The sequence below is a fragment of the Zymoseptoria tritici genome, chromosome 17, assembly GCF_000219625.1.
Source record: "Zymoseptoria tritici IPO323 chromosome 17, whole genome shotgun sequence".
NCBI lineage: Eukaryota > Fungi > Ascomycota > Dothideomycetes > Mycosphaerellales > Mycosphaerellaceae > Zymoseptoria > Zymoseptoria tritici.
The window spans coordinates 85,502-111,275 of record NC_018202.1 but is presented as its reverse complement, the minus strand read 5'-3'; the positions used below and the strand labels follow the sequence as shown (position 1 = coordinate 111,275).

Here is a 25,774-nt window from a genome sequence, read left to right as displayed (position 1 = left end):
ATGTTGTAATTAAATGGCATTAATTTCTTATAGTTTTTTTAGCGCGGGGATGCATATATAGATAGATACCCTACAGTTTTAGAAGCTCTAATGTTGGACTAGTAGTACTGCTTGGCTTATCTGGAAAGGAAAGAAGATTAACCGAATAAGCAATCAACAACGCTGGCGGCTATGATTCCTCCAAGGGTGGTTCGACACGAGGATTTGTGTAAAACGAGGAGTTGATTCAAACGACTAATCTACCGGAGGGACAGATTAGGGCTATATTATATATATAAAGAAGGCGTTGTGTCCCGTATCGGGAACGTTCCGCCAAGGCGTTAGCTTGCCGTTAGTGTGCTTTGCGTGAAGTCATACAAACGAAGTGAATGTTCGACCGATTTCTAAAACGGAAACTTTATAACGCTTGCTACCTTTTTGTAAAGAATCGGAGTTTAGTTATTACGGACGGGTTCGTTATATGTCTTTGTGATTCCCAACTTGGACTGACGGACAGACCGGGAAGGACATTGAGCGACCATACCATGATCCATCTTGCAAAGTCGGGTGGGGAAGATACTACTCCTCGTACCTCTGGCACTTACCCCAGTGCTACCAATTCCATCGCGGCTTCCGACGAGAACGCTGAAACCGGAGTCGACCAGAGTGGGAGTACCAAAGGCGCTGGAAGCGAACCCCATCATCATCATCATCATCATCATCATCGTCAAAGCAGGAGCGGACTCGTGACTTTCCACGACTGGATTCAAAGCGAACACTTCTCCCACCTGTCCCGACGACGTCCCCTCGATGAAAAGGTCATTCTTTCGACCCCTCAGGGTTGGGAGGCTTTGCATGGGGTATTGGCTTCTTCGTCAGACTCCGGCGATCACGATGGTCATGGCCGGGATGGGCAAGATCCGCGCCCCGCCCGTGGGAGTAGTGGGAGTGGGAGTTTGGGGCGGTCGGGAAGGATTGACAAGGTGGGTAAGAGGAGGTTTTCGAATTGTGCCGAAACCTGGTGGATGCTGGGAAGGAATATTTGACAACAAAACGTGGTTTTCTAATTTTTCTTGTTCGCAACCTGCAGCTTATCAAACAGGTCAGGAGACTTGCCCGCTTGATGCGCAACACCCTCGCCCTCAACGTTCTGGGAGTCATTCTTCTCGTGGGGATCTTCTCGTACCGCAATCGAATCGCCGTGTTCGTCGACCAGCGGCACGGCGTTCTGACCATCCGAGGCAGCAAGCATGCCGTCCACGACGGCCACATGTTTGGGCGGCCGGTTTTCGCCTTCTCGGCTCCGCCTCCGACGGTCGTCCGCGGTTCGATCTTGTCAGAGGTCGTGCCCAGCTACAATGGCTCGGCGGCCATGGGCACCGTGGAGCTCGCGCTACATCTGCATGCTATGAGGATCGTGCATCACGCGTTCTTGTTGGAGAAGGAGGAGGATGTGATGATGATGATGACATCTCATCACCTCACATCGCCAGAGGGCTTATCACTACTTGACCAGCAATATCGGGAACTTTTGGAGATGGACACGATCATCGCGTTGCTTCTCAAGACGGGATTGTCCTCCCGGAGTTGGTGTGAAGTCGAGGTAGAGAGAACGAGAGCGCGGCTGTTGAGGATGTCGGGGAGATTTAGATTTCGCGCTGGTGGTGCGGATGATGATGATGATGATGGAGTGGGAAGAGGAATGATCGAGGGAGTGAATCTCTTCGCAGAGGAGTGTTTCAGGAGCGTCAGTGCGTGGGAGGTCATGAAGTAGCGTAGAACGTGCGAGAAGCGTGGCGTGAAGCGTGCGTTCTGCGCCTGGGCGGGAGCAGCAGGAACTGCAATGCGATCCATCAGCGTAGCACAACCTCGTAGTCTTTTCAAGCCGTTTGCTTCCCGCAATGTCCACTCTCGCTCCAACCGGGTCTCTGCGTTTTAGGCGCTCTACGCCTTCCTCGCCTGAATGCTTGTTCACAACGACGCCACGCTCGCATCAAGTCTCTTTTTCAAAGGCTGGACCGATAGCGAGGTATACTTCATGGCATAAGACGAGTTCGACATGGAGAAGGCCCGAGAGGATGGCTGAATCGGCGGGAGATTGAAAGATGTTCATTCCCAATCTTCCGGGGTGGAACAAGCTCTGCCCAGCGCTTAATACATGCGATACCTCGCCACCTCCCTAGACCTCTCCATGACCTTGCCTTGTTAGTTGGCCCATCTCTGCTTGCTTAGCAGGAAACTCTCACAGAATCCGATGGGCTTCGATTTGTTCAAGGTCTCACCCTAAGTCCCGTTTTTATTGTCGCGGTCTGGTCCGACAGCTTAATCGCGCATATACTCTCTGAGTGTCCACAGTCTGTCACGGAAAGGCCACATCCTCCGCGATGATGGGCATCTGCGTCTCAAGCGAGAGTTCGGCCAGGGTGCTGCCGTTCTCGGTAGTGCTGCCGACTCGGGCTGAGACCGGCCAGAGGCTGCTGTTCTCGGTACTGCCGCCAACTTGGGCGGAGTTCGGCCAAAGGCTGACGTTCTCGGTACTGCTGGCCTATTGAGTTTGGCCAGAAGCTGCTGGCAATCCGGGCTGAGTATCCGTTCCTCGTCCACCACGATATCTCGAGCAACTGATATCTGGTATGCCATCATGCTCCAGCTCTTCGACCATGCCGCTCATTCCCGCCAGCTTCAATTGTATGCGCACGCCTGATCGCCGTGTCAGACGCTTGCCGAGGCCGGAAATCTGATCCGTGGCACTCGCAGTACGTCTGCTCGATCAACAGTTTGGCAAGGCTGGCCGCCTCGCGCACTGTGGTTCCTTCTCAAGCTCCATCAATCGTTCGTTCTCGAAGGTCCAGAATATTCGATAGTAGCTTGCTGATTGCGCCGAGTTGTTCTTTGCATGTCTGCGGTTTTGCCGGATCAATCGTCGTTTCACTTGGTCCGAGTCCGCTGCTGTTTTCTCTCTCGGCGCTCTCGATTTCGTGCGCATGTCGCATGCTTATTCGTGGGGTCAGTTGTTAGCTGTGCCGGTGTGTGATGAAATACAAGACTCCGATCAGCTTCGAAGGAAAGAGCATGAGAGGTGTAGAGAGAGGCAGATAAGTACAGCCGGCAGATGTGTAGAATTACTTTGTAGAACCCGACTGCAGCCGTCAGATGATGTGTTGCTTAGTCAGCCTGGCGAACATCCATGGATGGCGCTTTAGTCGCACGCAACGCGAACGACGGGACCGAATGCTTGACGACGGTGCGGATACGGGATAGCAATTACAATACGGATCATAAGGCGGAAGGGAGGAAGAGTGCGTAAATTATACAAGACACCTCGGTATGCATGCACCACGGTGACTTGCACAGCGTTGATCAAGCTGTAAATCCGACGTATGCCACCAACAACAAACACTTCCTTCATCCCTCAGCTGCCGCGCGATATTTCCAGCCTCAAGCCTCCAGCCTTCATACTCCATGCTCCATGCTCCATGCTCCATGGTCTATGCTCGATCCTTAATCCTCAATCCTCTATCCTCTATCCTCTATCCTCTATCCTCAATCCTCAATCCTCAATCCTCAATCCTCAATCCTCAATCCTCAATCCTTAATCCTTAATCCTCAATCCTCAATCCTCATCCTCCCACTCCCCTTCATCCTCCCCCTCCCACACCGCTTCATCCTCGTCCTCGTCGTGACCGTCATCTTCCCAACCCCCTTGACCGTCCCTCTCCACATCCTCTTGATCACGACCCTCTGTCTCCCCACCGCTACCTCCCACGCCTACCTCCTCCCCATCCCATGCCGCCCCAAAGCCATCTACGCCCTCCTTCTGCCCCCGGCACGCGCTACTCTCTCGCGCCACAACAAAACCACACACCAACGTCATCGCTCTCGACACCTCCATTAGGCAGGTCGTGTACGCTGCACTCGCGAACAAGTCCCCGGCGGAGTTCAGGACTTGGCGTAGGGCTTGAAGGGTTACATGGACCTCTTGCTGCTCGTCGGTGGCGTATGGAGGAGGAAGAGACGGGCGAGCGAGGGAGGATAGCGGGTCCCATGGGAAGTTCTTCTGCGTTCCGTCCGCGTGGAAAGAATCCCAGGTGCGAAGATGAGTGCTCTCGGCGTGCTTTGGTTGGGTAGTGGAAGGGTGGAGAGCGGCGTGGTAAGACATGGTTGTCGGGTTGGAGGCGCTCTGATGCCGAGGAGATGGTACCGAGACGATGTTCTTCTTGTTAGCAGGCTCATGCTGCTTCCTAGAGCTGGTCGCTTTCTCCACCGCACGCAGAGCGGCGAATAACTTGCCATCTTCGCTGGCATGGGTAGCGAAGTTCTTCGTCTTGGACGGGTACCGGAGCTTCACCTTCTCGGCGCTGGTACCGGAGAGGTCAAGGGTCTCCTCTTCCTCCAATTTGATCGAACCCGACTTGTGCCTCGGATACGCATCCGCCATGGTCACATCGACATTTTTACCCGGCTGCAAGGCGGTAGGGATAACGACCCTGCGACATCCTCCCGGCGGTTTCGTCACGGTCATCGAGGAGGCATCGTGACGCTCCGCCATGCTCTCCGCAATCAACTTCGCCGCGCCGAACCTCCCTCCGTAGCCCGTGTCGTACTCGGGCATGTTGCGCCGAATCCACTTAAGAAGGAGGGTTTTGCAGTGGGCTTCATCGGCGGTTTCCTTCCCGTGCTGGGCGAGCTGGTCGTAGAGGTTGTTAAGCTGGGTTGGAGTCAAGGCGGCGATGTTTTCGATCGAGGTCTGCGACGGCTGGGTTAGCTTGGGAAAGGCATTGTGGAAAGAACTGGGGACTTGCATCGATGAAGAATTTGGCGATGATCGGTTTCGCTCGCTTGTAGTCGTAGGTGGACGCCATTTCTTTGATGCGGTGCTGTCAAGGCGGATCGGGAGGGAGAGGTTGCGGGAGAGAAGGAGGGTTTATAAAAGGGAGAGGCTGACCAGTTGCCGATACTCTCAAGATCAATCTTGTCAGTCAGGAAGATGACTGACAAGAATCCTCCTGACTGACAGCATTTCTTCTGACTGACAGCATTTCTTCTGACCGACAAGAATCCCCCTGACTGGCAAGAATCCTCCCGATTGGCAAGAATCCTCCTCATTGGTAAAAATCCTCCAAACTGCCGGGAGGAGACATGTTCAGTCCATCACCGGCTGGAGGCGCCACCATGCAGTGCCAGTCTCCATATTCCAAGGGTGTCCTGGTCATCGGGCAGGATTGAGAGAGGAGAAGGTGAGGCCCCAGGTACCACAGAAGGAGCCGGTATCTCCGAGAGATATCGATGAGTGTACGCGAGGAATCGTCTTCCAAATCGCGTGATTATTGCCCGTTCTCCAGCGTCAATATGCTAGAAACAGGTCATGCCGCATCTTTATACCAGAAGCCAATGCTCCCGTCAAGTGAAGAGGAAATCGCACCACGAAAGCAGAAGAACATGCCCTCTCGATACCTTATCATAAGCCAAGCTCCAAAATATTTCATGTCTTGACCTGCGCACACGATGCCTTGCCCGTAGTATCCGTCCGTAATAGCCCAGCCAATCCTCCTTCGTATTGTGAATTGCTGCTTCTCTTCAACGTCTCTCGCTCTATTCTACCCTAGTACCCTTTCCCGGACAAGACCTCATTCACCCTCACAGCATCCAACATGTCCCTGAGGCGCGTTCCCGCCTCGAGCATCTCAACGACAAACTTCTGAGCTCTATTCCATTTTCCAATCTGCACAGCCTCGAGGGCGGCTTGGGCTTTGCAGGCCACGCATGCGAGGGCCAACGCCGTCTCGTGGGCGGCGTCTGCGTTGATGTCTGTGGTCAAAGGTTCGGAGGATTCGGCTTCCTCGTCGGCGGAAGATTCGGCTCCCTCGTCGGCGGAGAATTCGGCTCCCTCGTCGGCGGAGGATGAGGCTCCCTCATCGGAGGATGAGGCTCCCTCGGCGGAGGATGACGCTCCCTCGTCGGCGGAGGATTCGGCTTCCTCGTCGGCGGAGGATTGGGCTTCCTGGGAGGATTGAGCTTCCTCGTCGGCGGAGAATAGGGCTTCCTCGTCGGCGGAGAATTCGGCGGAAGCCTCCGCAGGTGGTGGAGGCGGAGTGGCGGTCTTGTTGCTGAGCAGGCTGGAGGTGGTCAGTCAGTGGTCAACATTAATCTGGACCTCGGAAGAACCGCTGTGCCAAGACATGATGTCACGTCTGAACTCACTCACCTGTCGTACATGTCCAATGTCTTCCCATGTTTCACCTTCATCTTCTCGACCTTTTCCAGCGCCCGCATCTCCTCGACGATTTCGCGTTCAAGCTCCTGCCGCCGAGCTCGCGCCGCTTCGATCAAGCGGACCTGAGTGGTATATTCCTTGGACGGATGCATCTCGTCTCGACTGTGGCCGATGTTGGAATCGCTGTGAATGTAAATGATGGTTGAGGACAAGAGATTGGAGCGAAGGAAGAAGAGGTTTTGGCCGACTGTCAAAGATATACAACGGCAGCGACAGCGACGGTGGGATGATATGGACCATACTGATGATCAAGAGCCTTCTTGCAGAGAGCCGTCCTGCTGATCAAGAACCTTTCCGCTGATCAAGATCCTTTCTGCTGATCAAGAACCCTCCTACTAATCAAGAACCTTCCTGCTAACGAAGCATCAAGAGCCTCCATGATCGGGAGTCTCCATGATCGGGACTAGTCCTGGTGCCGACAGCATCTCCACATCGCCGCGGTTCTCTACTTAAGAGACTGCTCATCGCCCTCAAAGTTAAAGGCCAACTTCACCGAAAGTCGACGAGGACAAAAATCCGCGACAATCTCCCATCATGCCGCCATCACCACCCATCATGTCGACAACGTTTGGTGCTACTCATCGTACTCTGGAACAACTCCACGCACGAAAGAAGAACGGCCATCGCTTACCCCAGCACAAGCTCAAGCTTCGCGATGAAGAAGCCGCAACCCTCGACGCTTACTGCAAGAAGTTCTCTTTTGATCGATACCACATGCCGGATGCTCCTGCCTTCTTTCGTTTGCTGGAGAAGCTCAAGTACGCCCAGCATCTCAAGACCGAGAACGACGTGTTTGAGATAGCGTACCGTGTTGGGATGATCTTTATCGAGAACTATGCGGGAAAGAAGGGTGTCAATGACGGGAATGTGGCCAAGGCGAACGAGGTGGAGGAGTTGGCGAAGGAGGTCGCGAAGTATTGGAAGAAGAAGCTGGCCAAGAAGGGAGTGAGCGGAGAACATCACCACGGAGAAGAGGCAGGGGAAGAGAACGGCGAAGAGGCAGAAGAGGAGCGTGGCGAAGCGGGAGAAGAGGAGGACGGACAGACCGTTGAGCTGGAGGACCAGGCGGACAACGACAACAAGACGCTTGTTTCGCTGGAGAATGCGTGGGCTACGCCCGTCATCGCGCAGACACCGGCTTCTCAGCCCAACACCCGCTTGAACCATCGTACACACACGTCGACATCGACGCCGGCCGTTGCCCCTATCAACAAACCCAAGGCTCAAACTCCAACCATCGCGGCAACGGTGAACGCGCCAAAGACTCCGACGCCCGCCGTTGCGCCTGTCAACAAACCCAAGGCTCGAACTCCAACCATCCCGGCGCCAATGAACCCGTTTAAGACTCCTGCCAGCGCATCGAAGATCAAAACCTCGCCGAAGAGCACTCCTGGTACATTCTTTCTTGCCTCGTTCTTTCATTCTTCCGCTAACACCCGATGTCCCAGGTCTCACTATCGCGGCACCGGTGAACCCGCCACCGACTCCTGCCACCGTATCGAAGTTCAAGACCATGTCTATGATGACCGCCCGCTTGTACGAGCTCGACGAGCAGATCGAGGCCTTTGGGGAGAGTCTGGCGAAGAAACGCATGGAAGTCGAGAGACTAAAGATCGTAGAGAGGGATGGGAAGCTGGCGTTGGTCCTGTTGAAGAGGGAGGTTTGAGGCGCCAGCACGGCGTCGGAAGAGCCGGCATGGGAGGATGTAGCGTGAGAAAGTGTACCGTGATGGAGAGACCAGAGATTCAATGCATGTTCTCATTAGAATAGTCAGAGTTTCCAGATGAAAGAGATCAAGTTCGCCTCGGGGCACATCTTTTTCACCTTTTTCAAATTTCCGGTCTTGTCTTCCTGCACCATTGTTCAAACCAGCAACGTTTATCTCACGGCGCACACGAATAGGAGGTCTTGCGAGTGTCCGTGTTGCCATGCCTCGAGAGGGCAGAGCGACAACGATATGAGCGTCAAGATCAGCAGTCGGGTCGAAATTTCGCAGGGCGATCGACGGAATTGGTTAGACCTAGAAAGTGGCCGCCACTTTCTCACCATGTCAACCTCAGACCATTCATGCCCTCTTCGACAGGCCACTGCCCATCTGCGCGAACACAGACCATGTCGTCACCTCCGTAGCGTCCGCGATTGGCGCCCTGATCGACACTCGTCGAGCATCACGTCCTCAGCACGCCAACGCAAGCACCGCCGCCCTTACAGGTCAAGAGCAACAAGAAGCGAAAGGTGGACGATGGAGCGCAGTGAGGACGGACACCGGCATCAAAAGGAGCTGCTCATCAGCTTATCAAATAGCACCAACAATTATGCATGGCGAGGCGACTGCAGCAACAACACCAACAATGCCTTCAAAAGCGTCGACAGCGTCAAAAAACCACGAACATGCACGATATCGCGGTGAGAGTCGACTTGGCGAAGGAAGATGTATTGATTCACCAAAAACATCGCAGCACACGTCTGACTCGATGTCCAAAGTCGTCCGCCGCGTGGTGCAACAGCCTCTACGAACGAACTCGAACCACACACGGGAAATATCTTGACACGGCATGCCACGTTTCTGGCTCCAAGCGCCCGTGAGGACATCCATTCCGGCGACCAAGTCTGAGCTCCAGCATCGAATGCTTGCGTCACGGCCAGAAGGACAAGAAGGAGGATACAACCAGCCCACCCTCATCGTGCAGGTGGAGATGTGGTACAAGATGCCGTTGGAGACGAAGGAATGGAGTCACACAGTTCACTTCAGTCAAGGCGAAGAAGAGGATGACGCGCAAGACGGTGATACACATGGCGCGGAGAAGAATGGTGAGGAAGACAATTGTGCGACGTCCAGCTCTGCGGCCGGCACTCGCGGGCAAGTCATGTTCCCAAGAACCGGCAAAGCACCCTCATGTCCCTCAGTTGATGAACAAGCAAATCGTCCGTCCACTCTTCGGCAAACTGCTCGATGTCCAGCGACAGCGTCGCTGGTCAAGAGCCCGCCATCCAGTGCTCGTTGATCGCAGAAATGAATGGGTCCGCACGCGGATCCGAAGTCATCAGCCAGTTTCCTGATTTTCAAAAGTCTTTCTGATTTTCAACAGTCTTCCTGATTTTCAACAATCTTCCCAGTCATTAACAGTCTTGCTGAACATTCTTGCTAAACATTTCGCCTGTCTGCCATCTTTCCTGGAGTTGACAACATCTTATATCTTCCATGTTGCACTCAGATCTTTCCTCATCGCAACACCATTCAACTTCACGAAGCCAAACTTCTATTCCCTTACATCGACTTCAATCTGTTCACCAGTTTCCACCACCCTCAACAAGAATGCCTCGGCTTCAAGGAACCCTCACCAAGGTGGGCGCTGCCCTGTCCGCCGCCGCCGCCTCCAACGATCAAGTCCGCGTATGTCACATCGTCCAATTCTCACACGAATAATCATCGCTGACCCTTTCTTTTTACAGATGTACGAGAACATGTCATACGACGATGCCCTCTCTGGCAAACAAGTTTCGTTCTCCGCCGCTTGGATCCGCAACGCTCTTGCTTTCTGCGCTAAGCGTCAGATCTCCGCCCACTGCTTGCCACAGGACCCGAAGGAGCTTACCGAGTAGGTTGCTATACACTTACTCCTCTGACCATCATCCGCTAATCTCTCCGTTACCTAGATTCATGCACGCTGTCGGTTGGGACGTAACCGACGAGGAGCTCTTTACGGTCCTCGCCACGAAGCTACTCTCCTGGTTGTCTCGCACGATTACGAACAAGAACCTCTCGCCTGCGATGATTGAGACGAAGAAGAACCCCGACCAGACACGTATGGCAGACTGGGAGAACGTCTGGGTACGTTGTGACAACGATATGGCACCTTTCCCTCGTATTTTATGCTGACCTTCCCTTGTTTTAGGCCGCCTACACCCTTCGGTGGATCGATCCCAGCTTCGACTTCATCCTCCGCCAGTCCTCTCCTAAGCCTCCCGCCGGTATGAAGAACCTGCCTCCGCGACCTTCTGTTCAGCGTCAGTACAAGTCTGCGGGAGCTCTGATCGCCGCCACCGCCAACGGGCTCGGGTCCCTCGCGGCTCCAAAGGCTGGCCTGCTCAAGAAATCCGAGCCGGTCCTAGAGGCGTCCGCTGAGGAGGAGTCATTTGTTGTCCAGGATCTTCAGGATCTCGAAGCGGAGTCCGTGCAGAACGAACCGGACCTCCCTGTTGCCTTCTCCGATCTCTCCCACCCGCAGAAGAGTGCCGTAGTGCCCGCCACCAAGATCCACAAGCCTGCCAAGAACTCTCTGCCTAGCAAGGCTCCCATCCCCGTGGAGATCTTCGCCGCCGTCACCGCCGACCCGCTCTTCCTCGACTGGCAATACGAACCGTCCTCCGTCACTCTCGGCCCCCTCCAGGAGAGCTCCTTCAATTACGCCCTATCCCACCCCGACTTCATGTCATGGTGGCAGGCGGATGTCAAGGCCAAGATGAAGGCTACTTTCGAGAAGGGCCAGAAGAACATCAAGCATCGTGGGTACACCACTCCTCCTGCGAAGACGGTCAAGACGGCGAAGAAGACTTCTACTAAGAGGGCTGTTCCGGTCTTCAAGAAGAAGGTGCAGTTTCGCTCTGCTTCGGCCAGCTCTGCCTCGTCCTCTTCCGCTGGCTCGATGTATGGTTGAGTTCCAACAATTGTCCTCCTACTGTCATTTTTTTGCGAAGTCTGCCGAATGGGACTTGCCGATATGAGTGCAATCGCTCTGGGCGATCTTGACTCGATTCCGCTTGTTCTGCGCTATCTCTTCTTTGTCAAGATTGAATTAGATACATGAAATGGGATTTTTCTTCCTCACACATTCATTCATTCATTCATTCATCCATTCATCCATTGTCATTCTTCAGTCACTTGGCTTTTGACAAGCGAAGCCTGAACGTTGGAGCTCGGCGTCATTAGCAAGACTAGTACTCAGCATGCACTTCGGTACAAAGGAGAGAAAGAGAGAGAAAGACACGTTGAATATCGGCATCTTTGGCAGATAAATCTCCTGAGGCTCTTTTATCGTTGAACTTGCGACCTTGAGATTGTATTATTCTACAGCTACCTTGTGACATTCGAGATGAGAAGTGACAAGGCTTTGCGGCATGACGCTTTGAGCACGCCGAGATCAAAGAAGCCTCTTGGAAAACAAGCAACAAAATCATCGTGAGATCTCGGCGCCGTGGATGCGAGATGCTAAACGCAATCCTAGGGAGAGCAGAAATTCAGCGCCCACATACCACAGCCACTTATTCTATACACTTCTGACAGCTCGCCTCCGTCGTCCAGTCCGCACAAGACACAGCTTCTCCCCGGCCACACCGAGACACATTCAGCTGGCCCGATTCCTTGCGCCTTCCATCCTCCTCCACCGTGGAAGCCATTCCTCCCTGCTTGTCCCGTGCACGACACGATCCCAAGGCTCGTCGGCCTGCGGCGCCGCCGCTCTCTCTACTTCAGCCACCACATCGCCACAAGCCCAATCCACGTCGCGGTAGCGCATGCGAACCCCAATCTCGCGACTCTCCTCGCCTCTTGTGCCAGCTCCAGCGCCTCCTTGGCCTGCGCTGCTACTTCGCTGGTCCTGGTGGCCATCTTCGGAATCTCGTCGGATGGAGGTTCGGATGGAGTTTCGTAGTGTTTGGGGAGGTCGTTGTTCGGAGACTGAATCATGTGAGCATTTTTCGAGCACGGGACAATGCTTCTCGTGCCGTGCGAGCGGACATACCTGCTACCAAGCGAGATTGTCTCTGATGGAAAAGTGCGAGATCAGGATTGACCCTTTTTTGTGCGGGAGATGGAAGCAGAACAAGCTGTTTTTTTCTTGCAGAGATGAAGACCAGGCAAAGAAGAAAGGGAAGAAAGAAAAAAAGGTTGAGGTGCACACCAGCGCAACACCGACTTTACGGCACCCTGCATGAAAAGCAGTCTGTTGATTGCCGACCGCGGGATGGGTTGCGTACTCCTATTGTTCGGCCGACGAAACAACCCTTTACCTACTACTTCTTAAGCCTTGCGTGTCTTCAAAGAGCAATGTTTGGGCCATTGTGCACGGCGGCGGCTGCGTGACATCTTGTACGATATGCATACCTGCAGGTGTGGCAACGGCGGAGCATTCTTTGCGGGCTCGCATCGCTCGATGTTTGCATCTCATGCTGGAGGGAACAGAGGGATAAGCATCGAATGTTCGGTATGTGGTGATGTCACTGACATATTTTCAGGCCTCGCGTGGCGCTGTTGAGAACCTGCCAAGATTCGACGTGTCGCCAATATGAGCCTTGGTCTGCTCATCGTCCGTTGCATCGTCATCCATAAGATCCAGGAGCTACTTCTGACGATCGATTGCTCCTCCAGGAGCTTTGCGCGGGCCTTGGCCTAGCTGCGACAAGTACCCTCCCTCCAGCTCCTCTCACTCAATATCACTCCCACTGTAACGACTCTCGGAACCGGGGTTGAGGTTATGGCGAATCGGCGGAATTTGTTGTCTCCATAGCGATGTGACATTCGGTGTTCGACGGACGAGATTTGTGCGACGGAACATAGCGGCGACGATAAGGGCGACAACGAATGCGACACTGCGAAGTATCAACCAAGGTACCAGGCGAGAGTGATCTTAAGGATGCAAGGTTGCATGCGGTAGGAGCTGCCCATCCACCCGATCACATGCTTTCCCGCGCGTTGTAGCCACAGTAAAAGTCTCGCCACAGGCTCAGAGTGTTCACAGCTCACTTGAAGATGGACATGATCCCGTGCAGAGTGCACGCCAGTCGACAACACTGCCAATGTCTTGTAGCTCTGCAGTGACTTGCTCGACAATTCTTCGACAAGCTCACTCCGGCCTACTAAGCGCAATGCCAATCCAATGAGCAGGACCTCTTCCCGCTGAGCTATGATTTGTTGGAGCGCTGAGAGATGTGTCGACCGCATCGGCTCGATTGATTGATCATGGTGCGGTCGATAAGGCAGGTAAGATCGCAGGTCGCAAGTAGCTTGCCAGTTGATGATCACGCTGTTGTTGATCTGTCCATACCATTGCTCCGTCTCGTAATCTCCTTCGTCATCCAGAGCGCACTCTTTGTCTTTAGCTTTTCCAACGTGCTTTTCTTTTGATGGGTGCCTCTTTGATGAGCGCCTTGAATTGATACACCCAAACCAGCTCCAACGTGCTCTTCCTTGTTCTTTCGCATCCATATACTTTTCGTGGTTTGTTGCTGTTCCTGCTCGCTTACCACTTAGCATTGCGTGCGAAAGGAACAGTTTAGAAGCGTGCTCTTCCGCTGGGATCTGGCTGCCAGGTATGGTATTGATGTAGTACTCGAAGTCGGATCGAGTGATGTTCCCTAGACCTATAGTTTGCAGAAGATACGGAGTCTGTCCTCGTCAAAGTCCTAGAAGCCATGTGCAAAGTCCTTTGGCGAGGAGTGTCGCCAATCGCAGCAAAGTCACCGTTCGTAAGGAATACCGGGGCAGCGAGTTGGCGGTCGCCCATTCTCGGTCGAGATTCTGCTATTAGGCGAGAGAGCTGTGAACGCCTTGGACTGTGACACCTAAAACAAGCCAAGAGCGATCTGTCATGTAGCCACATCGCTCGTGATTGCCTTTCAGACTACCTTGAGTGAACCGTCCGCCCACCCAAGCGCTCGGAGATATTCGTTCCATAGACTTGTGCTTGCGGTCAGGTGTTTTAGTGAGAGTGTCGACATGGGCGTCTGTCGTGGAAGCATCATCGGACACTAGGTTGCGAAGTTGGCGTGTATTGAGGAGGTGAGGTGTGACGACGGACTGCTACCGCGACTGGTGGGCACGGTTGTCATTTCGAGACTTCCGTCCGGTTTCGAGTGGTCGAGGTGGCGAGAATTCCAGGATAGTAAATTCAGTGTGGGTTGCTGCGAATGGTATCATGTCTACAGTAGTAACATGTCCGGAGTTTCGAGCTGGCTCGCCACCAGGAGGTCAGGCATAGGCCTCCGAGATTTGCTTAGACTGGCGTTCTGCCGGCGGTCGAACAATCTATGGATGTTAAACGTGACATGCAACAAATACTTGAGATGGCCGTCGCCTCCAGCCTTGAGCGCAACGCTGTGCCGCCTGCGATGCGGTGTAGAATTCGATGTCGGAGGGACCGGTCGAGGACTTGTGTCGCATAGACCGGAGCAGAACGAGCGCGAGACGCTTGACGTCGTCAATCGAGACGACCGATGTTGTAGCTTTGGCCAGAGGTGAGCTGGACGGTTGAAGTGCTACATCTCGGTACGATAAGACGTGCTGGGTCATAAGAAGGTCTGGGGTAGTTGGGCTGCTGCATCACTTTGCACGTAGATTAGGTCTCGCTGACTTCCGGCGCTGGTGCACTCACAGCAGCAGAACGTCGTCGCGCTCTGGGCAAGGCTGTTTGGGCGCGGATGCGTTGGTTGGCGACCGCGAAGGACAGTTCTCCGGGTTGCGAACTTGGCCTAGAGAGCGGGGAGTAGCACGAGTCGAAGGGGCGTTACGATTGAACGAGTTGAAAGTTTCCGCTGTGAACCGGGTCGGATGTTAATGCTACGTAGCATCGAGATCTTGGCTGGCGGTCACGCCTGTTCCGAGGAGATCCTACAAATCATCGTAGTCGGGAGATGCTCGGGCCAGCTAGCTGAGCAAGGAGTCCTGCGGCTGAGGAAGTTGGGCGGCATACAGCGAGTGTATCAGACCCTCGAAGATCTCATCCGGAGGTAGTTTCTCGTCGACGGTTGATTCCGTATTCCTCTCGGAATCGAGCTCGCTGTAACCTTGTATAAGTCCGCGGCGAAGCAGTATGGGAATAGCCCTGAGCATGAGTCTTCGTTGTTCTCGAAGCTTGATCCGGTGCTTGATCGGAATCCCGTGCTTGATCCCGCAGGAGCATTGAGCCGCCGTGCCATGTTTTGGAGAGTTTGGTACTGGAGAAGCTGCTTACCCTGCGAAGAAAAAGGTGAGGACCGAATGCTTCATTTGCCGCTGAATCGACGGGTGCTTTTATCCGCCGTGAAAATCCATTCCACCTCTTTGTATGACGCTGCTGCTGCTGTGGGCGCCAAACGCGCTTCGGTGTTTTTGCTGCTTCGGATTCATGGTCGGACCCGACGGACCTTGCAATGTTACACCACTTGACCGCAGCATCATTGCCACGTATACCCGCGTCTTTCCGATACACTTCTCCAGTCTCCTGCCCAGTGAACACACATCCATTCAGCTCATCCCAGACAACGGCTATGTATTCTGCGCGTAGTCCATGGAAGACATGCACTCGACTCGAAGGTACTCTAGCAGGGCTCCGCCGTTGACACCGCGTGGAGAAGATGGACCACACCATACCACTCTGTGGGCCGAGATATCGTAGCTATACTATACCGTCAGGCTACCTGGATCTACCTCGTGCGCTCGATTCGCGCATCCTATCCGTTTCCGGCTGTGGTGAAGGCAGTGGACACGGCGCTGGAATATTTGCCATATCTTCCGCGGGAGATGTTTGCTGTTCTGCTCTTTCCGGTGTTCCTGATCGGGTGCGCGGCGTAGAATCCCGATCAGAGGTCGCCCATCAAAGATACGTTCGACCGACTGTCCGAGAGGCATCTTCGAAATGTGGACTACGCGCGGGAGATCGTCGCGGAGGTCTGACATCTATATACCTTTCGTAGTTCATCGTCGTTCCTGCCGCTCATCATTCGGTCTTAGGTCCAAATCGGTAGATCAACAACAATTCCCGTGCTCTAACTTCCAGAGGCGGAGATACTGTAATAGACGAATCCGGATCGAATGACATTCTCCAGTCCTAGGTACTGCGGTAGATGCAGGTTGAAGTTCTTGTCCTCTTGTTGACCACAAAATGCCCATTCTTTAATGATCAACATAATGCCATTTCCACTGACCTGGTATCCAACTCCCGTGTTTGCTCTCCACTCACATGCCGAGCTACCGTTGGACCTTGGCAGCTTGTCCTAGCTTCTTCTGCAGCGGCGGATCGATTTGTCGGCCGACCACAGGACGGCATCGTACATCGGAATCTTGAACGGGCGAAGTCCTTGGTGGACGGCGACGGGGCGGAGTCGAGTGTCATCAAACGGAGGCGGCAAATGAGCTGAAATGCCACTGTCAGACTCGTTGGTACCGGCGGGGGGCCGTCGCAGTTGGCATGTTGCACTCGCTTCTTCAAATGCACTCACTCTTAACAAAGGAGGAGCTGTCATACAGCGAAGACCGCTACGGGCCGAAAGATCGTGCAAAATTGTTGGAGGCGCCGTCCCAGGTGCGAGGCCATGAGGCATCCGGTATCGCAGCTCCTGCCGTTCTTGACCCTCGAACGAGACGCGCCACTACATCAACTCGGCTGTGCACGTGGAGATCAAGCCCAAACCAGTGTGAGTCGTGGCGCGAGGTTTTGAAGAGCGCCTGAAGAGCGGGATAACTGCGGGCGAGACCATGTCCATGATGTCGTCTGGATTCGGCATGCGACATGATAGAGGTTATTCGGTAAGACGGCTCTGTTGGCTGAATGGCAGGCTTGTGTAATCTGCATAGATCGGATGAGATGGTAGCTGGTAGACAACACATCTCTGCTCAAAATGGGTCTTATTCAACCAAGCGAGATACCAAGGTTGTCTCATTCCACTGGCCAGATCGTCGATGTCTTCAAGCCAGCCTTCTTCGACATCACCCGATGCTCTGTGTGGTGGATGGCGCCATAGATAATCAATCGATGGTTGAGGCGGATCCGGTCATTTTGCGCATCTCGCCGAGGTTGGTTGTCGTTGCTGACGCCGGGAAGGTAGCACCGCAAGGTGGGATTCCCGATGATCGTTCAAGGCTGCTGCGGGAATGCTGTGAAAATGGCGATGCGGGGAAAGGCGGTGAAGTACTTACCACCGTAGACGGCGACTTTCTCAGCTTTTCGATGTCCGCATTTTCAGCAAGGGTAGAGAGTCACCTTGCAGAAGACCAGAGAAACGCAGGCGATGGAGAGAAGGCGAACTTGTGGCCAGATCGTTTGCTTGAGCACCTTGATCTGATTAGCCGACTTGACATTCTACCACTTCCGCTTATTGCCCACTCCTTCGAGTGAACTCAAACTCCCACGGCACTGCTCACGCCTTCCTATCCTAAGCAGCGTCCACCCTCTTGCCCAATTTCTTCAAATCCTTGCGTGTCCAGCCGATAATGAGTGCTCTTCCAGCAAGAGAGTGAAGAACACAATTGAACGAATCCTCCTGCCCGAATGGCATGTCCCGCAAAGCGGATGGCGATGCAATGATAGTGTACCTCATCCGTGCTCCTATCGCCTGTTGCCTGTTGCCCTCATCCTGCGCCAAAGACGTTGTTCGGCTGTGCGCAACCCGCTAAGACGTTGATAATGCAATGCCATGTCACGCCTATCAGTCCTTCTCTTGTCATGCCGTCGTAGGTCTCTGGGGAGGAGAGGTACCTAGGCGGAAATCTTGATGGCGGCAGGTCGGCCTGGGCAGAATCGCAGCAGAAGGCGTCGCTCGGGGAGAATCGTAGTCGATCGCGTCGATCGCAGGTGTGCAGGTAGGTCCCGCGGTCGCATGACACGAGTTGTTCAGCTTCGTCCTTGGTCTTTCCTTCAGCCACTTGCTCGAAAATCCGTCTGGACAGTCTTGTTCCGCGACTCGGCTCCGGGAGGGCGAAATTCATCTCATTGGAAAAGAGAGGCGAAAAGGTAGGGCGGTATGACGGTGATGTGCTGTATGGAGGACAAAGAGAAGGGTAATGACTGGGTTCTGGAGAGGAGAGGTGAAAGAAACCGATGGATGTTATCGACTCATAGGGAAGCGACATACTGTCTCCTCGCGTCCGGAGAGAGAGTCAGTGCACGTTGTATGATGATACAGTTTTGTCGAAAGGGAAAGATGGGCAAGCAAGAGATGAAAGAGATGTTCGCTATAAGGTAAAGAGAGAGACAGAGAGAGACGTCTGTAAAGGAGGTGGATCAATGGCGCGGTCAGTATCAACAGCGCGGGCAGCATTGACGGTGATCGGGAGAATTGACGGTGATCTCTCTTTCGTGCGAAAATTGCGAGTGAGCGGTTTCGCACGATTTCGCACGATTTCGCACGCTTCTGCATGCCTGCGCGCCATTTCATACGGGAGACTCGGCTGACATTCTCAATCAATGCGAATGTGTCCTGAATCGATGCCGGGAGTGCTGATCAAGAGTTCCAGTGCTCTTAGGTATCGTCCGATCTTCAGATTGATTTTATGGCATGCATTCCATGGCCCATGCTCCTTATGCCAACGAGCTCGTGCGCCTGGCGCATCTCACAAGTCGAATCAGCGCCGCGGAGGTCATGAGACTGCCGAGCAACGGCTACATCCGTGGTTGCAAGCAGCTCACCTAATGCGGATGGATGGGCCAGTTGTTGAAGCGGAATTCCGCCGTCGTGTCGACGTCGTCAAGGGAACGCCGACGTTGGAGTGAACAGATGATAAAGATGTATCTGGGGAAGCTGGTAGCCTCGAGCTTAAGTCGATGTAGGAGCAGTCGCTGCGGTTTGAACTCTCGGTCGTAGTCGATTCGGCTGACCATGTTCCACAATTGGTGTGCTTGTCTGGTTTGCAGAAGGAGTTGCCGCCGTGTCAATAGCGAGCATTTTGCGGTCTCAATCGGCGAGTCTGGATCGAGGAGGGACCATTAATCGTACGGTAGAGGTGGATCAAGAGTTCGATGCAGCCAACGAGACGCAAGAGATCAGACACCGGCGAATGCAGCGTCGCTCTCCAGCCATGAAAAAACCGGAAAACGGCAGCGTGATCCTCTGACCGCCGCGTTTGGCACCTTCCCCATCGCTTCTGCAAATCGGAGCCTGGCGTTGAGTACGACTCTGCTTTGCTGCTGGAACGAACGGCGCGCTTGTCGTATCTCATGCAGTGGGAGGGATGCGAACATATGCTATTATGTTGAGGCTGAAGCTTGATTTCCTTATCGCTGACCGAGTTCCACAACATGTATCTTGGGCCATCGAGGGGTCTTCTGCTCCATTGGTACGCATTGTCCGAAGAGCAAAATGTCGCCGGTGTGTGACTTGTGCTATGGGCATGGCCAGTCCTCTTGTGGTGAAGGTCTGCATGGTCTCATTCCAGTCTTGCAATCGTGCTGATGTAGGCTGTGGCATCACGGCAGGTCAAAGCGTTGATCTCCAGGCGCTAAAGGCAGTGAGTGAGTGTTTCGCTGGGATGTATCAATACTGGGATGTACTAATACTGGACTGTCCATGCCGGCAGTTGTAAGAGACATCGAGCTCTCAATCCCAACCGTACGGGTTCATCCTCTCCAAGAAGGCTTGATGAGGCGTCTCGCGGCGTCCTGTGGCGAGGAGACTGATGTCAGCGAAACGATCTGGTGGAGCATAGTGCTTGAGGCACTGATTGACCGAACAGTGCAGTTGATAGATCCCTTGGAAGATCGTAGGTGGGGTGGAACGACTCCGTGCAGGCCTCCGAAGCAGTGTCAAAATCCGGGAGAAAACTCCCAGATTTTGACAGCCGGCCTCAGGCACCAAACCTTCCACCGGGCTTGCCAAACCTTTCACACCCTACAACGTCAACACATGATGCAGAACTGTCATCACCACCTCGATCGTCGCAACATTTTGAGCTATTATACGTATCGTCACCTTTAAGGGGCGTTGCGCAGTCGCGGCTCGAACCTTCCAGCCACCCGTACCAGGAGACTCAGCCGATTGTGAGCTATCCGGACTCTTCAACCAGTATTGACACCTCCGTGGTCATTGGCCTCGGCATCGTCAACAACTCCATCCCATCCTCGCGACCACATTACGCCACCGACCACTCGTCCTTAATGCCGCTTCACCTATCGCTACCTCACACCTTCCATCGCCAGTGACCGCACATCGCAGTAGCCAATGCTACACGAAATCGCCGCAATGCAGAAATCCGGAGTCAGGCAAGGAGCAGGCCGGGGAAGTCATAACGCAGCAAGTGCAGCACGATCTGAACAGCTGACTCGACAGACCCGCAAGAGGCAGTCGGACGACGTCACCGAGCCCAGGACAAAGTCACTGCAGAACACCTCCCAACGACAAGATCCTCGATCGCGGGTACAAGGACCTCCACGGAGTTGAACGGCAAAACCACAACGAAGCATCCAACAGCGTCAAGAAAATCGGGAGGAGTCGGGATTTGATGGGAACGACCCGTGGCCGGCGCTGAAGCGGCAAGACGGGATGATAGCGAGGCAGCATCACATCACTAACAAGCCAATCCACAGCGCCGTCCTTTGTCGAATCTACCGACGCATCATGGCGACTTCTCGTCCAACGACAAGATACTCAGCCTCAAAAAGTCGCCGTATCCACGTCCAAGCCACGGCAAGATTGCAGCGAACACAACAAACCCCGAGCAACGCACGGCACAGGAATGTCAAGATACGGAGAAGGTCGAACGACCGGCGCGCGACGGCGAACAGAAAGCTGCTTTACAGTTGATGGGAGCGCAAGACAGCCGAGGAGAGAGAGGCAAAGGCGTGAGACGATCAGCGGTGAGGCGATGAACCAAGATCACACACTGCGTACGCCGAGGACTGTTGGAAATGCTGCTGGATCACGGAGGTCGCGATGGAAGAGCACAGGGCGTTATGAAGAGACATTACGCATGTTATTCCACCAGCTGGTCGCCGAGGATCCGTGTCCGTATTGTGAATCGAGGGCACCGTGAGGACAGCACCTCGATGGTGATACTGCATAATATGGACCACTCGCGTCGCGCTGACGATTGCACACCTGACTCTTCCGATCCTTAGCATACCCGCAAAAGACATCTACGCTTTGACGTCTGAACGGCCAAGTTACGCTACGGCCTCGACCCAGTCGTCAGCGCCCTCAACTTGACATATTCCCTGCGGTGTCGACTAAGACCTTCATCTCGTCATTACAGAGACAGCTCCGCTTGCATCACACCCACGGGCTCGCATGCAACACGCGCGCCGCCGGACCCACCTTCGGCGCAGACATACTTCAAATGTCCCTTTGATGATTACTGCACAGGGCGAAGCATAGCCAGACTGGCCGTGTTGACAGCTTCCACGGTGAATCTTGGACTGCCGCATTTGCGCGCAAAGTCATGCTCGGGAAAACAGAATCACCGACGTGCTCAGCTACAGTAGCAGGAGAGACCAGGCATTCGAAGAGGTTCGTTGGGCGCTTGCTCAATGGCTCCGATCAATGCGGTGGATTGTGGCTAACATATCGGCAGGTAGCGGCGAAGAAGGCGGTTGCAGGGAAGACTAATGTGCAGAGGAGTTTTGGGGTCTGCCTGCCAGAGCCAAATCAGGGCTGGATGGTCGATTGCGTACTCCGGAATCAGCCCGACCGTCTCCCCGTGTGCCTTCGTCCTTCGACTTCGCGCTGAATCCAACTCGATCTCGCTGTCCGGCACAACCTATGCTCCAGACCTTCACCCGTCCACTCTGGCACTTGTCTCTACCTTCTCATACATTTCACCCGCTTGGCCGATTTCTCGCCGTTGAAGCCTTCACATGGCCCACCCCGCCATTCGAGAGTTGGCTCATTTCGTGATCACTACGCCCCGTGAACGCAGCACATGCGCAGCACATGCGTGCGGGCGTCCGATGACTTATTGCGTTATTGCCGTCGTCGTTGTAGTACATCCCTTTGCTTCAGTCGCACAAGAAACACAACAACAACATTAACATCTTCCACCTTCCTTAGCAACGAGGGAGGGGGAGCGACATAATAGATCGGGAGCGTCATCCCTTCGGCAAGCTCCCGCATGTTGTTTATAATGACTTTCGAAGCTGACTTTTCACCAGCTCCTCACGAACATCAACATCAACTTCTCGAACACCGCATACCACTCGCCGCTCTCCTCTTCACAAGCATTGGTCCCGCGAAGACACGGCCTCGGGAAGTCTCTTCCACATACACAGCACTCTTGTCGTATCTATACCTCACTCTTGTGGCGGAGCTGTCAAATGTGGTACACTTTATATACAGTGTACCGCATCACATGCGCGACTGTCTCATCAAGCCACCACTGATGTGTTGTCGAGCAGCTGTAGGTGTCACGGCCTTCCCTCCCTCGCAGATGGACTCCGTGAGCTCCATCCACGTTGAGTTTGCGGTTGAGACGAAGCTCGTGCTGCTGCCTTGATGCCTTGATGCCTGAGGCAGAAATGGCTTGAAAAGGTTAGCGTCCGTCGAGGCAACTTCCTCCGCTTTGCTCCACAGAGTTCACTCTCACACCTTCCAGTTGCACCTCACTCTCACACCTTCCATTTGCACTGGGGTGCAGATCCACCAGCAGACCTTCGCGGACGTTACCTCCACACCTTCACATCTCGTCCATCGATGCAGTTCAGCGGTCAAGGTGAAGCTGGCGACGGCGTTCGTACGAGGCGGCAGCTCCGTTCGTCGACCATGACAACACCACCAGATTCCACGACCGGTCCCACGAACAACACCGTCCATGGGCCTTCAACATCCTCCTCCACCGTCACCGGCACGGAGCGCAGAGACGAATCAGAGACCGCGTAGGAAGCGCAACTGAATGAGTTACTGGGCAACATCAAGACTACGACTGAGGAGCAACGAAACGCGGTGGAGACTCTTGAGAAAGACCAACAGGACAAGAGAAAAGCTCTGATGGCAGAAGCCGTGGCACTATACGGACAATGGCACGAATCCCGTCTGACCATCGGTCAAATCTACGAGCGAACGAAGAACGACCACAAGAGCGAGAAGATGCTTCACTCATTGTTCGAAATCGACAAACACCGAAAGTCTTATCTGAACACTCTTCGGACACAATGGCAGATGACCTTGCTCGACTTGGCAGGAATGTTCAACAATTGCCTTGAAACTGGAGAATTTCTGAAGATTCTGGCCGAGACCAGCAAAGAACTACCGCTCGAAAAGCGAGACGACGTGATCCGACACACACTGGAATGCAAGAAGATACGCATATCAAAAGGCCGACACGACCGCAAGCTGAAGGAATGGAGTAGCAAAGACGTCGAAAAAGCGGTTGAGAAGGTACAAAATAAGCACACGTCACAGAGCGAGGACAATGGAGCACATGATCAAGGCACAGATTTTCAAAGCGAGGACGACGTATCAGAAGAGCAAAACGCACGTGTGCACAGCGAGAGGGATGAGGCTGGAGATGAAGGCGCAGCTTCACGAAGCGAGGACAACGTGCCAGAAGAAGAGCAACGCACAGATGTGCCAAGCGAGAGAGATGAGGCTGCAGATAGAGGCACAGAAGATGGAGGTGCGAAACACAAGGAAGCGGCTGTCAGCGCAGGAGACGTGGCCTTTTCCACTGGAGCGCCGCCGCGAATTACACCTACCCACCCACAACTGCCCTCATCGTCCACCGAAACACCCGTCGGATATTCTCGCAGCCGGTCTCCCGAGCAAGGGAGAGCCGTCGCGGGGCCTATTTCGGACCGTGAAACGCCGCCCGTCTTCGATTCGGACGGTCCGTGGAATGGTCATTCGCCCACCCTAGTTGAAGCGACTGGCAGTGCGAAGCGCGGACGCGATGACAATCCCGAGGATCCCCAGCCCGAGAACACCATGAAGAAATTGAAACCTTCACCTGCAAAGGTCTCTGGTTCCCAAACGCCTTCGTCAGACCCACATTTCGTGCTCGAACATCTCCGACCCGAGCAGTGGCTGAGTACAACAGGCGTTGATGAGCTGCTGAAGCTTTTCGCACCACCACATGTTCACATCGTGGATTCTGGCTACGTCGGGAGATTACTCTCGTCCGACAAGGAGTACAAACCCCGCCGCAACTCCTTCGCCAAGAGCAGATTGCTTGTCGTTCCCATCTACGATAAACCATACCACTGGTGTTTGGGGATCGTGGACCGTCAGCGACGAGAAGTCGAATTCTACGACCCGCTCGCTCGCACTCCAGACCGCAGAAGCACAAATTGGAGCGCCAAGCTGCTTGTGTTTTGCAAGACCTTGCCAGGTTACCAAGACGTCGGCCCAATAGAGTGGACTCTTGCAGCCGCGCAGCAGGACCGTCCGATCCAGGACGACTTTATCAACTGCGGCATCTTCATTATTCTGCACGCTATTCGACGTATGCATGCAACGACTCAACTGCAGCTGCCACACCTTTTCACTGCGCGACACGCATTCTCCCTTTGCTACATCGCGATACAACCCGACGTCAACGAGTTGAAACTCGCAGAAGAATTCACTACTAAGCTCGATATCTCGCTACCAGTTCCCGATGGTGCAACTGTGATCCCTGGCATTCAAGTTATGCAAGCTGCTGCCGATCTCGCCAAGAGGTACGAAGCCGCTTCGCCAGAGTGGCAACACCGGTTATCGATGTGTACGGAGCTTGTGGACGCACTGCGAGAGACGCTTTCTTATTTCGAAGAGAAAGCTCGCAAGATTGGCGAAATCAAGGAGCGCATGCATGCTGCCCTTCAGCTCGACAAAGAGTATGGTTTGGATGTATTGACATGCCAACTCCACGAGGGTCAGAGTGACCGTACTGTTGAAAAGCTCAAGAAGGTCGTCCAAAGCTTGACGGCTTTGAAGAAGGCCATTAAGCAAGAAAACGCCGATATTGCCAAAGCGATGTCGGTGTGGGGGCGTGGAGCAATGTGAGCATTCCGATCGACTATGTATATGCGGTATTGTGAGAGAGGGGAATGTGTCATCATATATCACGTATCAACAACATCATTGTACGCCGCGCTTGTCAAAATCCGGGCGTTCTTTCGAATGAATTCATCAACTCGTATTCAGGCAATGCCACGGCAGCCGAACACAGCACGCTAGCGTGAGGACCTTCATCGTTTCCTTCGAACCTAATGACACTTCTTCTTCTTCTTCGACACCTTCTATACCTTTCCACCACTGATTCTTCCCTCTACTGATTCTTCACATTTCAGTCCATTCGCACTCCCGCCCTCCAAGTCCGCGCGCCTCCGGCAGCAACACAGACCTCCAAGTCACCGATCGAGCCCCTAATCCATCTCCGATGTGGTCGTGCCACCTATCCGAGACTTGGACGCCGGAGAGGTTTGGAGATGAAAGAGGTGGAATACTGCCGGCGAGGGCGTGAGAGTTGCGCCACAAGATGACCAAGTACACCCTCGTCGAGAGCACGAAGTACTGCGCTTTGATGCTGGAAGATGCGTTCCCGTCTTCGCTGTCCAACGGCTGAAATATAAGAATTTGCGGAACAGGTTGAACGGAGAGATCACTAGACGTACGAAGTTCTTACGACCCATTACTGCTACAGCTCAGCCCTAGCATCGGCAGCGGTGAGATTAAGTCCGTCTAGTGAGTTCCTACATAAGCATCGCAACCCCTCGGAGAGGAGGACTAGACAGTACGAAATCGATCGGACCGGTCCTTTAGGAGATTTTGCTAAGAAAAGCTAGGAGAGCTAGGACAATTAATAAGGCAAGATCGTCGAGGGTATAAAGGAGTTAGCGAGGCAGCGCATTTATTAAGGACTAGAAG

General features: G+C 53.9%; 8 protein-coding genes across 8 annotated transcripts; 4 read left to right on the top strand and 4 right to left on the bottom strand.

The window, feature by feature from the left end:
* Window positions 1-524: 524 nt before the first annotated feature.
* On the top strand, window positions 525-1,753 carry MYCGRDRAFT_97787 (uncharacterized protein; the record flags this gene model as incomplete). Its single annotated transcript, XM_003847164.1, has 2 exons — window positions 525-962; window positions 1,082-1,753. 2 exons carry the CDS (start codon window positions 525-527, stop codon window positions 1,751-1,753), a joined length of 1,110 nt encoding a protein of 369 aa, XP_003847212.1.
* Window positions 1,754-3,592: 1,839 nt separating this feature from the next.
* Window positions 3,593-4,591, bottom strand: MYCGRDRAFT_97786 (uncharacterized protein; the record flags this gene model as incomplete). The annotated part of the gene is made up of 1 exon (XM_003847095.1): window positions 3,593-4,591. One exon carries the CDS (start codon window positions 4,589-4,591, stop codon window positions 3,593-3,595), a length of 999 nt encoding a protein of 332 aa, XP_003847143.1.
* Window positions 4,592-5,581: 990 nt separating this feature from the next.
* Window positions 5,582-6,345, bottom strand: MYCGRDRAFT_97785 (uncharacterized protein; the record flags this gene model as incomplete). The annotated part of the gene is made up of 2 exons (XM_003847094.1): window positions 5,582-6,095; window positions 6,185-6,345. The coding sequence occupies 2 exons, from the start codon at window positions 6,343-6,345 to the stop codon at window positions 5,582-5,584; spliced, it is 675 nt and encodes a 224-aa protein (XP_003847142.1).
* A 463-nt stretch (window positions 6,346-6,808) lies between these two features.
* On the top strand, window positions 6,809-7,919 carry MYCGRDRAFT_97784 (uncharacterized protein; the record flags this gene model as incomplete). Its single annotated transcript, XM_003847165.1, has 2 exons — window positions 6,809-7,646; window positions 7,702-7,919. 2 exons carry the CDS (start codon window positions 6,809-6,811, stop codon window positions 7,917-7,919), a joined length of 1,056 nt encoding a protein of 351 aa, XP_003847213.1.
* Window positions 7,920-9,569: 1,650 nt separating this feature from the next.
* On the top strand, window positions 9,570-10,911 carry MYCGRDRAFT_97783 (uncharacterized protein; the record flags this gene model as incomplete). The annotated part of the gene is made up of 4 exons (XM_003847166.1): window positions 9,570-9,647; window positions 9,707-9,852; window positions 9,911-10,085; window positions 10,150-10,911. The coding sequence occupies 4 exons, from the start codon at window positions 9,570-9,572 to the stop codon at window positions 10,909-10,911; spliced, it is 1,161 nt and encodes a 386-aa protein (XP_003847214.1).
* Window positions 10,912-11,717: 806 nt separating this feature from the next.
* On the bottom strand, window positions 11,718-15,857 carry MYCGRDRAFT_97782 (uncharacterized protein; the record flags this gene model as incomplete). The annotated part of the gene is made up of 12 exons (XM_003847093.1): window positions 11,718-11,930; window positions 12,154-12,179; window positions 12,357-12,421; window positions 12,680-12,841; window positions 12,996-13,042; window positions 13,110-13,612; window positions 14,050-14,152; window positions 14,310-14,490; window positions 14,623-14,719; window positions 14,957-15,027; window positions 15,374-15,603; window positions 15,657-15,857. 12 exons carry the CDS (start codon window positions 15,855-15,857, stop codon window positions 11,718-11,720), a joined length of 1,899 nt encoding a protein of 632 aa, XP_003847141.1.
* Window positions 15,858-17,576: 1,719 nt separating this feature from the next.
* MYCGRDRAFT_97781 (uncharacterized protein) lies at window positions 17,577-17,933 on the bottom strand (the record flags this gene model as incomplete). Its single annotated transcript, XM_003847092.1, has 1 exon — window positions 17,577-17,933. The coding sequence occupies one exon, from the start codon at window positions 17,931-17,933 to the stop codon at window positions 17,577-17,579; it is 357 nt and encodes a 118-aa protein (XP_003847140.1).
* Window positions 17,934-22,058: 4,125 nt separating this feature from the next.
* Window positions 22,059-25,499, top strand: MYCGRDRAFT_97780 (uncharacterized protein; the record flags this gene model as incomplete). The annotated part of the gene is made up of 5 exons (XM_003847167.1): window positions 22,059-22,370; window positions 22,527-22,664; window positions 22,811-24,886; window positions 25,198-25,366; window positions 25,495-25,499. The coding sequence occupies 5 exons, from the start codon at window positions 22,059-22,061 to the stop codon at window positions 25,497-25,499; spliced, it is 2,700 nt and encodes an 899-aa protein (XP_003847215.1).
* Window positions 25,500-25,774: the final 275 nt, after the last annotated feature.